At 41.7% G+C, this 13823-nt stretch overlaps 1 protein-coding gene and 1 long non-coding RNA gene across 4 annotated transcripts; one reads left to right on the forward strand and one right to left on the reverse strand.

Moving 5' to 3' along the window:
• Positions 1 to 813: 813 nt before the first annotated feature.
• LOC147144503 (uncharacterized) lies at positions 814 to 4939 on the forward strand. The gene is made up of 3 exons (XR_015087511.1): positions 814 to 1062; positions 4054 to 4504; positions 4610 to 4939. It is a non-coding gene; the product is annotated as an uncharacterized LOC147144503 (long non-coding RNA).
• Positions 3737 to 13398, reverse strand: ccdc92ba (coiled-coil domain containing 92Ba). 3 transcript variants are annotated; one of them, XM_086036186.1, is made up of 5 exons: positions 13096 to 13398; positions 12654 to 13007; positions 12292 to 12557; positions 8216 to 8263; positions 3737 to 4749 (listed from the first exon to the last, which is right to left on the reverse strand). In XM_086036186.1, the coding sequence occupies exons 3-5, from the start codon at positions 12422 to 12424 to the stop codon at positions 4031 to 4033; spliced, it is 900 nt and encodes a 299-aa protein (XP_085892312.1). In that variant the 5' UTR covers positions 12425 to 12557; positions 12654 to 13007; positions 13096 to 13398; the 3' UTR covers positions 3737 to 4030. The 3 variants fall into 3 exon arrangements, with proteins under 3 accessions (XP_085892312.1, XP_085892313.1, XP_085892311.1); XM_086036187.1 differs by having other exon boundaries at positions 12292 to 13002; XM_086036185.1 differs by having other exon boundaries at positions 12292 to 13007.
• Between the last annotated feature and the right edge of the window lie 425 nt (positions 13399 to 13823).

Consider the following 13823-nt stretch of genomic DNA (forward strand, 5'->3'; position numbering starts at 1 on the left):
GTAGTGATTAAATAAAAAATGTTGAGCCAATCAAGGGAAAAAGTGGTTGGGAATCACTAGTGAACCTAACAGATAGTGCAGAATGTGTGGAAAGACCATCAAATTCAATCAACGGATGAACTTTTACCTGGTTTGACGTACGCAATAATCAGCTCTTAACAATCTCAGTGGAGTCAGACAATGAAGGGTATCAATTGCACTCACATCACGCACTCATAGAGTAGACTCTGTAAATGTGAAGTATACCTTGCAGCTGTATTCTTCCATTCATTCTCCAAGGAACTGAGGTATTATGTATGGAGAATCTAATGTGTTATATAGGAGCTGTGTTAATGCGGAGCCTCAGAGGGGATCGAGCCATTTCTATTGCTGGTCCTTCCCTCTGAAACGAACCTCACATTAAATGTTAGGCAAGCTCCCTCTCAGTCCATTTTTAAAAGTCGTTTCAAGACACTATGCAAACATGCATGATAAAAGGACCAAAGGGGCACGTCAAAGGCCTAATGTGTATGGGGGGGGTTCACTTACTTATGTAGTCATGCACTAATTAGCTCTATGGGATAGTGTAAAAAGTTGTACCATTTTACAAAATGCAACATGCACGTCATATCTGAGTGTCATTTCTATTGTAATTGAGTCTTTCTATTGGATCTCATTTCATGGCCTACCGACCAAACGAACTGTCCAGCGTTATAAAAAATTCCAGCGTTATAAAAAATTCAAAACAAGCAAAGACTGGCTGGTCTTTTTTATTCCAATCATGATTACAGTGCAGTTTACAGAGTTGATGCAGTTGTTAGCTCACCCCAGGTCACGGACCATATTAGGAGGAACTTCCCCTTTGCGATTGATGATGCCGAGCACACATCAAATAGCGCGTCACCGCAGAAGCTCCTTGATGCCTCTCAGAGTTGACTGAAAACACTTCTAATCACTCCAAACTGGATAAAAAGATGGAAGACACTTTCTCGGGCCGAGGGGATATATTGCAGCAAATGGAGGATCATTGACTTGAAATGAAAATAACGCAAATATCTCATTATAAGGGCACTCGCTTTCGAGGTAAGCTTGCTTTGGCTCATTCCTGTGATTATACTGAAGCACAAGCGCAAACCAAGTTTGTTAAAGCTGACTATGTATTATTCCTGAATGGGACCTACTGGACTGTAGTGCTACAAGCTCCAACTGAATGGAGAAAGAGTTTAATCTACCTGATGTTTCATTTTTAGATACTGTGATCTTAACAGTCGCAAATTAGAATCCTTCCGTGAAGCAAAATTGTACCAGGAAGTTGTAAGAATGAGCCCCTACTAGAATAGTGCACTGTTATGCTATCATGGCTTAGCATTTTGGTACGAGGGTTTTAGCTGGCACTCTATCCTGACAGTCACATGTGGCATAACAGTTTGCCCACGTCAATTGCTGCCACTCACGCAGCATATAATCAGTCAGTTCTCCCATGTTCAGTTAACCGCGACTATTTATCAGGTCAACGGAAACCTTACAAAAGTCAAACAATGAGGCATTAAACATGAAGACAACAGTAATGATATATAAACGTATTTAGTCTCTAGGACAGCTTTCACAACCTAAAGATGAGATATGAATGTAGGAATATATTGCTCGACTGAAGACAAATCAGAATATTGAAATTCTAATCAGGTGTCGGTCGTTCGGATAAGCCTCACACGTCTCATCAAAACGAAAATTAGTTCAAAGCAGGACTCGGTCACATTCATTAGTACATAGAGGGGGGGGGGGGGGGGGGGAAGCCAAAATATCAACTTCCTTTATATTTTTTCGTAGAAAACCAAACACGTCGTTTGCTTTATGATAAGGCAGCCATTCCAATGGAGATCTGAATGTATAACAGAAAAAAAAAAATATCGATGGAAGAACTATTCAGAGTTCACTTACCGAATTCAGTTTGCTCATTCTTACACACGGGGGTTTCTTTTTACACTTGCATAACTAACAATATTCTGTGCAAAGCTCCTGTCTTAACTGACAATCTCCCTGCACATGTTGATACCGCTACAGTATTTAAGAGGTTAGTACTGTACACTTGGAAAATGTTACAAACCACACCATCAACTTAAAAAATGCCCTCACTTAACCAGCAGCCACGGTCTTGTTGGTCCATTTTTTCCTGAGATGTAAATAAAAGGAAGTCCCTCGAGCAGATTAGTTAGTTGCCTCTCGTGTTTTTGTTTGGAACACAAAATTCAAGTGTGGTGAGTGATTCGGACTTAAATAACAACTGAGGAACTGTTTATGCTAAGCAATTCATGTATCAAGCACAAACAGTTTAAAAACACACTTTGTCATTCACAAGGAATCGTTTAGAAAAAACGCTTGGTATTTCAAATTGGATGCCACAAGTTGCTGATTTAAAAGAAAAAAAAGCCACTTCTATTTAAAGAGGGAAGTCAATCCAAAAATATTTTTTTCAACAATATGTACTATGGAAGCTCACTAGTTGAAACAAGGCATTCTGACAAATATTGCGTTTGTGGAATGAAGATTTAATCCACGCGGTTTTAGCTATCTCCGGGGGCGACCATTTTGTCACTTCTGTCGACTGAAAATGACATCACACACCCTCGGGACTCAGATAACGACCAATCACGGCTGAACTGTTTTCTGAAGCTGAGCCGTGATTGGTCGTTACCTAAGCCCTGAGCAGTCGTGATGTCATTTTCAGTCGACAGAAGTGACAAAATGGCCGCCCTCTGAGAGCGCTAAAAACGGGTGGATTTCTGATATTCCACAAACGCAATATTAATCAGAATGCTGTGTTTCAACTAGTGGGCCTGCTGGGAACATATTCTTGAAAAAAATATGTTTGAGTTGATTTCCCTTTAAAATGCACAGTGTGCTCCAGAATTCAAACCTTTTCCTCTCTGACAAATTACGCATTTTACTTGTCAGAAAGTAAGAACCGTTTAATTCAGTAATAAAAGTGGACCTTTGCTGTTACTGTATTTTTCTGTGAGCACAGTATAAATTGCAGTACTACTCCTCAATCCTCTGATATTTTGCCACCAGCTCCTTATCTAAATACAAAACACGTACTACAGATATGGCTGTATGAAATAGACAAGTTCAACATTTTTGTTGATCGGCTGTCGTCCAGTGATGGACGACCACAGGCGCACACTCTCGGATACTTTCAACGTGACTCTTGTCATGAGGTCACACAAACACAGTGGTTGATTTATGGTTCACCTTGGAAGGTCACAGTTGGTCGCGGCCATGCGAAGAAAAAAAAAAAAAAAAAAAAAAAAAAAAGCTTGTCGCCCACACAACATGGCTGCCGCAACCTCAGCTGGACTTAAAAAAAAAAAAGATTGCTTTACTATTAAGGCCCCACAGTATACAAGTGACACCTGTGTAAACACATCATTCTAGTTCAATCAAAGACTGACTTAAAGTGACACGTACTGAGTTTTAGTTCTAGTTCATAACATTAAAAAGCCTCCAGCAGAGGTGGGCAAATCTCAAGGGCCACATATGATTTTTAAAACAAACACATGGCTCAGTTCATTTGAAGATGAGGTAAAAAAAAAAAAAGTGTCTAAAATTATGATGAAGAAATAAATATATAAAATCATTTTTAATATGTTTATATATAATGACATCAAAATAAATGTATTTTAATTAATACGAAAACTAATCCTTTTTATAAATTCTATTATAATTAACCTTATTAACAAATTAAAAAATAATAAAAATATTTTACTAATATGTTGCATATTTTATTATTTATGAGAAATTCGTTCAGCAATGAATTAAATTAAAAAACATTAAAATACAAAAGAAAAACACATTTTTTATGAACCAATTTTAGGCAACGCATATGACTGGAGCCTTGATGATGTAAATGCTTGGCGGGTTGGATCAACGAACATAGTGGGCGGGTCTTATGTGGCCTCAGGCCATACATTAGCCAGCCCTGGTCTACGGTCAAATTCGGTCAAGGTGCCGAAGAACAAAAAGTGTTGATAGAAGCGCAAAGATCAGTGCTTTGCTAATCTGCCTGTGCCTCAGCAGCAGGGGGCGCTGTGGTTGCAGAAACCAGTCTGGCTGCGTCTTCTTGAGGCGCCGCTGGCCCTTGTTGACCCCCCTCCTCCTCACCCCCTCGCTCCACGCCAAGCGCAGGTGGTCTCTGCGTCACCGTTTGCCTGGAGCGCACTCGGAGCCTCCAGGGGTGAAGGAAGAGGGCGGGGTCCGGCATGGCTGCGGGCTCGGCGGGGCCCGTCACTTTCTCCGTGGGCACACATTCCCGGGCGCGCTCCATTCGGGAGGAGGCTCTCGTACCCTTGCGTTTGGGTTTCACCGCCGGAGAGGAGTTGGAGGCTCCCGGGAGCAAATGCTGAGAGGGGGCGTACTCGCCGCCATGCTGCGGGGGGGCCTGACCGGAAGCTCTGGCGAGGAGTGCGTGCCTCTGCTGCAGCCGCTGGTGATGCAGCTTCTGCTTGGCAGCGTGCAGCTGGAAGGAAAGGTACGCCGCTGCCTCGGTTTGCTTCTGCAGCTCCGTGTTCAAGATGGTGGAGCAGTGGCTGCGGCGTTTGAGCTCCTCCAGGAAGTGGCGCTCTTTTTCTTTCAGGTTGGCTCGAAGGGCTCCCACCAACGCCCCCTTGTGGCTCAGCTCCTTGCCAATTTCTCCCATGGCGCACTCCCGCTCACACAGACGGTCTTCGACGTCCCTGCAGCGGGCCTCCAGCAGCTCCTCTTCCTCTTGTATTTCTAACACAAAGACAAAAGTGTGATGTCGAATTAATAACATGATTTACAGCAGTGTTCTGGATAAATTGAAACACTATTTTTAAAACACGTTTTAAAGTCAACCCAAACGTATTGTTTTTTCAAGAATATGTTCCCAGCAGGCCCACGAGTTGAAACACGGCGTTCTGATTAATTTTGCGTTTGTGGAATATAAATCAAGCAGAAAAATGCACTGGTTTTTCAGCCATCTCTGGGGGCGGCCATTTTGTCCTCAGTTGACTGAAAATGACATCACAACTGCTCACAACGACCAATCACGGCGGACCTTTTTTCTGAATCTGAGCCGTGATTGGTCGTGGTGAGCATTCGTGATGTCATTTTCAGTCGACAGAAGACAAAATGGCCGCCCCTAGAGATGGCTAAAAACCAGTGGATTAACACTTATTCCACAAAGGCAATATTTATCAGAATGCCCTTTTTTCAAATAGTGGGCTTGCATAGAACATATTCTTAAAAACTCTTTAAATGCATCCAAACGCCCCAAAAATGTTTTTTGGGGGGGGGGGGGGGGGCTTGAACAGATTATTGGCATTTCCATTCATGTCGATGGGAAAGATTATTTGAGATGTGAGTGTTTGAAATGATGAGCATGGTCGTGGAATAAATGAAACTCATTTCAAGGCACCACCACTGTAAAGTTGTTGATATACGTGGACACGATACAGTGTGTGTGCCCACTCTATAATTTATGCTCATCTGCCATCAATACCTAAAAATAACCCATAGTTGGACTCAAGGAGTGTATACTAAAAGTTCATTCAGTTAGTTGTGCTCCATATTGTCTCAAGAGACGCGGCGCCTGCAGCTTGCTCTTCTTTTCTCTGTATTTTTGCTTGCTTGCTTTGTATGCAACCTTTGCGCCCTTCATTGCTGTCAAACTCTGCCAGGGAAGGGAGGCGAAGGGCACATAAAAAGCAGAGTCAGAACTCGGCCTCGGGGCTGACTGAGCAAAGCTGGCTAAGGGAGGAGACTGCATCCTTTGAGGCCGGCGCCGATGCCTCAACACCAGAAATAGGTCATATGGGTGGAAGGGTGGGGAGAGGTTTGGCCATTCCTCAAGGTGAAGCTCTACCTATCGATCTGGACCCGAACCACGCAGACATATTGGAATTTGAAACAATATACGTATACTTCTCAAGAAATTCGAATATCATTATATCGAATGTCGAAGCCTACAATTCAGTCGCGCAATTAAAAAAGTGAAACTCATATAGCTCCACATTCTGATAGGTATTGTGTTTGTGGAATAAGTGTTAATCCACTTTTTTTTAGCCATCTCCGGGGGCGGCCATTTTGTCTTCTGTCGACTGAAAATGACATCACAACTGCTCACAACGACCAATCGCGGCTCAGCTTCAAGAAAACAGGTCAGCCACGATTGGTCGTCGTGAGCAGTTGTGATGTCATTTTCAGTCGACAGAAGACAAAATGGCCGCCCCCGAAGATGGCTAAAAACGAGTGCATTTTTTTCAGAAAAGGCAAATTGCAGGTTTATCCCCGTTTTTTCAAGAACTTTTGGGGTCGAAAATGTTCCCTTTCTCGAATAGTGGGGACTTAAATAGGAGGTCAACCCAAACATATTTTTTTCAAGACTATGTTCTATGCAAGGCCCACTAGTTGAAACAAGGCATTCTGATAAATATTGCGTTTGTGGAAAATGAGTTAATCCACCCGTTTTTAGCCATCTCAGGGGGCGGCCATTTTGTCACTTCTGTCGACTGAAAATGACATCACAGTGTCAGGTAACGACCAATCACAGCTATCCTGTTTTCCGAAACTGAGCCATGATTGGTTGTTACCCTCAGCCCTGAGTAATTGTGATGTCATTTTCAGTGGACAGAAGTGACAAAATGGCCGCCCCCTGAGATGGCTTAAAAATGGGTGGATTTTGCTGCTTAACTCATATTTCATATTAATCATAATGTTTCAACTAGTGGGCCTGCACAAAACATATTCTGGAAAAAAATATATTTGGGTTGCCTCTTTCTCTAATGAATCTACTATAAATAGTATACAGCAGTTTTTATCGGGTGCTACAGCGGTGCCTTGAGATACGAATTTAATTTGTTCCACGGCCACGCTTGTAACTCCAAACACTGCCAACGACGGCTCATATTTTGAAAATGTAAACCACTGATATACTTCCCGATATTCCTGGACACAGTCTCTCTCTTCTTGCATTCCAGGAAAGCTCCTCGGACACTGAACCCCAGGATCGCTGTCGCCCATCATCACCACACCCAGGTTGAGCTCATAATACTGCAGACTTCATAATGTGATCTTCATATCAGCCCACAACGCTTCCCCCCCCCCCCCCCCCCCCCCCCCGTCTGCCGCCTTTTGGCTTCCCTTGGATCACTCGCTACCTCCCCTTTCCTTGCATCTCGCCACCTCTCATTGCCTACTTCTGCTTCCTCTCGCTGTCTGTTGTAAACAGACACCGCCCCCCCACGGGACAGCAAGGGGAGACGATAGCGGAGGGAAAAGAAAGAGGACGGATCAATTTGCCGGGGTGGGAGGCGAGCGCATTCTTTTGATGGATAGGCGCATAACCTGCCTTGGAAAAAAAGAGATGGCTCTAATGGCTGACTAATGCAGCTACACGGGCGCTGCTTGCCTTTTGACTCCTCTTTCTTTTTCCTATTCGCTCGGCGTGGCAAAAATGGTGCACATTGTTAAAGTGAGGCTACAGTAAAAAAAAGAAGAAAAAAAAGCGGGGACTGCGTAATGTGTGTCAGGACAGGCTGTCGTCGCAGCAGTTTTGGTTAATGCCACTGCCCTGATAAAGCCGTAACCCATTCGCTCTTTTTATTTCATATTAATGGCTCAGCTCCCAATAAAGCATACACAGGATATGTGAAAAGAAAGGAGAGCTTTTTGTGTAAGGTTTGACAGGAAAGTCTCAGAGAGAGAGAGGGAGAGAGAGAGGAGAGACGTTCCCTGGGGGATGGGGAAGATGCTGGCATGTGGCTGATACTGCATTGGGGGTTGTGCATGGTTCGGGACTGAGCGCTTACTCTCGGAGGGATGAAGACGGTGTCAAAAGACAGACCATATAATTGTACAATGGATGATATAAATTAGGGATGTAACGATTCACTCGGGCCCCGATTTTCGATTCGATTTAAAAAAAAAAAAAAAAAAAATCGTTACCAGGCTTGTTTCCGTGCAGCCATCCACAAACGCAATACGCAACGATGTTTGGCGCAAGCGCATAATTTGAGCTCCACATTCAAGATGTGATATGCATCTGGAATGACAAAACGTTTCAGGACATCATTTTCTAGATGGATTTAATCAACCCGATTTGGCAATTTATCAAATCGATTAATCGTGGCGAATCGTTTTTTTTAATCGATTTTCGATGAATCGTTACATCCCGAATATAAAAAAACACTATCAGGGATTGGATTATCGTTCATCGTACCTATTTGGCTCCGACCCGGAGGTTTCACCTTCAGATCGTTTGTTAACTCTGGAAGCAGAAAACAGACGGGTGAAAGAAAAGCAAACACAGAATTCATGCGGTCGTGTCAATTTTGAGCCAAAACATCTCATGAAAGTGATACTTGACATTTCCCGTGGCTGCAATATTTTCTTTTACGAGTTCACCGATGCTGGATGCCGCTCCGACACATTTCCGCATGTTCATACATAAATGATGAAGGTAAATCTGAGAGTTTTGCATTAAAGAATCACTGTCAGAGGCTTGGCCGAGTTGCATTACTTTGTCAAAACTGTCTTTATTGGAGCCAGGCATAAAGCTTCAGCTTTATGAGAATTGCTCTCTGAAATCAATATGTACTTAAAGAAAAATACGCTGCCTGTGCACTCTTGCTATGCACGACGTTTAAACGACGGGAGGCGAGTGCCACAAAACAATGCGATTGAGAGCAAATTTAGTCAAGTTCAAACTATGCAGTTGAAACGGATTTTCATGACATTCTGTGGAGATGTGGCACACCCCTTAGAAATCAACCAAGGTTAGCGCAAATATTTCTTCCGTTTACAAAGGCATTTTTTACGCTCACACGCTTTGTGGAAACGGTTTCGGTTGATATGATTTAAATTTCATGGCCACTTCAGAAGCACTGAACATACAACAAGAAACTTTAAAATAAATTATCATAACTTGGGGGTTACTTAGTGTTTTTTTGTTGTTGTTTTTTTTTGCAAGCCTGGGACAATTGTGTGACTTAGGGGTTGTGATTATTGTTTGTAGTTTCAATTCAATTATTATTCTTTATTCATTACGTTCACTATTTTTTCTTTATTACTATGGTTTGAATTTGATCTTATTTTTATTTGATTTATTTACTATTATTATTATTTATTTTTTCCCACCCTATGTGCTATTACTTCGTTTATTATTATTGCAATATTACGACTGTTCATTTTGTATTATTGTTATTTATTCTGTTATTGTTTTTATTATTCTTCCCTGTAAAAACAAAAATGAGCCATTTTTTGAACGGCTTTTATGTGAAGTTGGTGTTTGTTTGTTGCTTTTAATAAAAATATTTTTTTAAAAATTATCATTTTCAAATAAATGATGAAATAATAAAAAAATATATTGCTTGAAGAAATGACTGAACAAATACGCTATCATGTTGTCTTATGTCTCTTGTACCGAATCCCCCAAAAAAGTCCCGACAACAATTGCGGATTTTTTTCGCTCACTTATTTAGGCAACTTTATGAAGCCTTTAATCATGTGCTTGCCCCCTGCTGGTTGGATGACTATATTGAAAATATTACCGACAATCAGGTTGATACCATTGTGGCTTCCAAAATTGTAATCACAATTAAAAATTCGATATTGGTGTAGCCCTACCGTCCACATCAGTCTGATTTGTAAATTGGACGTTTAAACTACAAAAGCTAAATAGGACATAGACTTTCGGATTAAAAGTATGACTGTAACTGATATTTTTGACCAGATCATCCACATTTCATCCTGCAAACATCTGGGACCCTTTGGGCGGATTATATCTGATGCTCACCAAATACCGTGACTAATGCTCTGTGCCTTTGAGAATTATGGATGGATTAAAGTAGAACATTATGATGCCAGTTTGTCATTTAACCGTCTTTTCAGACGATTTTCATAGGTGTGTGATGGGAGGCCTCGTGCAGCTTTACCATGCGCTGTAATTTGAAATGACCCATTTCAAGGCCCAAGAAACAGAAACAAAATGGCATGACTTGGGAAAAACAACCAAACCTTCAATAAAACATGGTTTCCAAAGCGGAGGCGTTATATACATTTGTAGTCTTTTTTGCAGTAGCTCAGTATGTAAGTGGTCCATTCTAGTTTGTGGAAAAAGAGTTAATCCACCTGTTTTTAGCCATTTTGTCACTTCTGTCGACTGAAGATGACATCACAACTGCTCAGGGCTCAGGTAACGGCCAATCACGGCTCAGCTTCAGAAAACAGATCAGCCGTGATTGGTCGTTACCTGAGCCCTGAGCAGTTGTGATGTCATCTTCAGTCGACAGAAGAGACAAAATGGCCGCCCCCTGAGATGGCCAAAAAGGGGTGGATTAACTCTTGTCACGTTTGCGGGATGGAGGACCCAAATGCGCACTGACGAAAAAATTTATTAACAAAAAAAAAAAAAAACAGCACGAACAAATGTTGAAAAGCCCAAAAGTCGTAGCAAGTAGCAAAGAAACACTGAGAAACAAAACGACATGACAGCGACAACAGAAACCGACGACAACTATAACGACCCGACAAGCGCTGAACAAAAACTAGCAACTTAAATGCAAGCACACTGACGGGACAACGAGAAACACTGGACAAAACACACAAGGTAGGAGGGAGCTGATTGGTTAGCACTAGGGAGTGGAAGGCACACAGGTGGACACAATAATCATGACGAGACAGACACAGAACACGGAGCGAAAGGTGAAACTAAAAAAAAATAAATAAAAATAAAAAACAGACCAAACATGACAAACTCTTATCCCACGAACGCAATAATCATCCGAACGTCTTGTTTCAACTAGTGGGCTTGCGTAGAGCATATTCTTGAAAAAAAATATACGTTTGGGTTGACTTCCTGTTTAAGTAATAAAATCCACCCGTTTTTGTCGGGCTAAAACGACAACAGATCGGAGCAACAAACTGACGGATGAGGGTGTTTTCCAAACAACTGCTGACATTGGCCCGGAGCCATCACACCCACACTCACGCGCACTCACGCCAACGCACACACAGGACGGCATCTCTATCAGACAAGACCTCATTCGTATGGATTACTAAAACCTCAGATTAACGACGGAGGATAGACTTGACATATCCTTCAAAAGCCCTACTATCTACAGTATATACTCCACACTCGGATTCTTGGATTGCAATATCTGAGACTAAAAGCACCCCCTATATAGTTGGCATTGTGATTTTATATTAAAAAGAGCTTTTAAGGTTTTAGAGAATTAATAGCATAAAATATATTAAGGGCAACACACATACACGCATCTATCTATCTATCTATGCAGTATATGTGTTTGTGTGAGCTGAATTTGATCAAATCAACTGTAACGATCCTCAGGTCGGTAAGAGAAAATGATGTCATCTTCAGGAATTATAGTGTGACATCACCATGTTGTCACTGTCTGGCATTGATTCATGTCAAAGGGACAGTTAGAAGCCCATCATAGCATTTTACACAGCTATAAAATTTGTGGATTTTTTTTTTTTTTTTTTTTTCCCATGTGTGGAGAAGCTATCCATATCAATCATAATTATTTAAAGAAAAAAAAAAGCACATAATACTATATTTTATTTACTATTTTTCAGTAGCTTTATGAGCTTGGCCCTGTTTGATGGAGAGTAAGAATTGATTGATGAAAGGAATAATATTAAGGATCTTGAAGAGAGGAAAAATACAGTTGACTTCCGCTATTCAGGGGCGAGGCCGGACACGAAAATTCTGCTTATAATTGACCTCGATTGTCCCGAAACGGGTCGGTGGGAGCAAAAAGAAAAAAGAACGTAAATAAAAACAAATGTCATGTTTTGTGGGAAAGTGGGTTCTCCAGACGTATTTTTTTCTTCTTTCGCCATTTTCATCATTTCTACACGGCTCAGTCATCTGTGGAGATATTTGGCGTTTCTTTCTTTATTTCTTTTTTGTTTTTGTGATATCGTGTGAGATGACTTCATTTCACAACAGGAAGCAGTGACAGTCGCCGTTTTTTTTTGTTTTTGTTAAATGTCGACAGCCGAAACTGTTAGCATGGTAAGAGAACTTCTCTTTACACACAAAAAAATACATAAAATCCCAATCTATCAAATTACTAGTTACACATTATTTGGCAAAATTTTGCTGGTGCGTCATCAGTCCTTAAATCGGGCCATTTTAAAAAGCGTCCCGTCATTCGTCAGCCGTCACCAAAACGGGCGTCCACAAGTGGCGGACTGACGGGCCGGTCCGTCGGTCTGACGGAATGCCCACCACTGATAATTTGATGCGTGCGTTTTCAATCACACACTTACCCGAGCATCGTCTCTGCAGGGTGAGAATCTCCATGTGGAGCCCGTGGAGCAAAGTGAGGTGCTCCTGCCTGAGGAACACCACGCTCCTCTCCACGCTCTCCAACTGCCGGGTCACGTTGCTCTCTTCACCCATGGCTGGGTTTGCACTCGCACGGAGGCGGTGCTAAAATGCTTACCAGGATGGAACTAGGATTGGGTGTTGATAACTTTCCATGGGAATAGAATGAATGGGAAACAACGGGGACTCACAAAACTGAAGGTGGGCTCTTAAATATAGTTGGGAAATATATATATATATATATTAGCATAATGCCGAATAAAAAAAAAATATTTCATGCAAGTACAGTGGTACTTTGACTTACTTGACTTGTGAGTTACGAGCCGTCGTTTGTTGGATATTTTTGCTTTACATACCACGCTGCAGCTCGAATGAGGTGAAAAGCAAATGGAGGAATAATGGCGTCATGCCCTCACAAGTGGGCAAGGAGAGCTTTCTATTTTGCATGATGTCTGCTTATGACAAAATCAAATTGTCTTTCTTCTTTTACCCTCAAGTCCAAGTTAATCCCCGTTAATATCCATAGTTCTCATGGAAAGTTCCCAACTTGGAATATTTCCAAAATCCTCCACACATGTTATGGCTGTGCAACCCTGTGGAGCTCCAGCAGGGCTTTTGAAGACGTCATCACCACAGAAGTTATTGCTGAGGTTCTGTCCTTAGAGAAGAAAAGAAATTAACATTAGGTGTAGCTGGTTAGAAAACCCGTAACGGATATTTTTTCTTGTTTTTTTTTTTTTACTTACCTTATGTTTTAATATAAACTATTTAGGACAATAGACCCCCAAGGTGTCCAGTGTCGACGTTACAGGCTGCATCCTTCATGCGGCTCCAATGAACGTGTAGCAGTCTCAAAGTGTTGCTAGTGCTCAATTGTGGCTGCACACGATGACCGAACATGGCTCCCCCTCCAACACGGCGACTGCTTCGTTTCTATCGTGTACCAGAGCGACCACCATCAACGTACGTAGCATCCTTCTGGCTCCCCCCGATGTGAGGCATCGAACAGCTGGGGATGGATGCGTACTGCTGGTGTGTGTGTGTGTGGGGGGGGGATTGGTCGCCTAAGTAGAAGGCGGGGCGACAACGAGACATCGTGGTGAGTTCACGCGAGAACAAACATCGGACCACGGCAATAGGGTATGCGCGGCTTTTTTTATTTTATTTTTATTTTATTTTTATTTTATTTTTATTTTATTTTTATTTTATTTTTATTTTATTTTTATTTTATTTTTATTTTATTTTTATTTTATTTTTATTTATTATTAATTGAACTTCAACTGTACAAAACATATTGGGGTATGCGCGGCTTGTGGCTACCTCGACGCTCACGGAGACCTCGATGAGCGGAAGCTCGATTAGCGGAAGTATCTAACGGCAGTTTTTTTGTTTTCAAAATAAAGGTCCACGTCAAAAATTCCCGTTTGGTCGTTTCTTCGATAGCAAAATATACAATACAATAGTTAAATATGAA

The sequence above is a fragment of the Filicampus tigris genome, chromosome 7 (genome assembly GCF_054856515.1).
Source record: "Filicampus tigris isolate MCC_2025a chromosome 7, RoL_Ftig_1.0, whole genome shotgun sequence".
Classification (NCBI taxonomy): Eukaryota; Metazoa; Chordata; class Actinopteri; order Syngnathiformes; family Syngnathidae; genus Filicampus; species Filicampus tigris.

Bases quoted from the DNA above. Each gene is read 5' to 3' on its own strand.
- ccdc92ba (XM_086036187.1), bottom strand. From the start codon at position 12,424: ATGGGTGAAGAGAGCAACGTGACCCGGCAGTTGGAGAGCGTGGAGAGG. The intron at 8,264-12,291 runs GTAAGTGTGTGA...TTCTGCTTCCAG, and splicing joins CCTGCAGAGACGATGCTCGG to AGTTAACAAACGATCTGAAG. The intron at 4,750-8,215 runs GTACGATGAACG...TCTTTGTGTTAG, and splicing joins TCCGGGTCGGAGCCAAATAG to AAATACAAGAGGAAGAGGAG.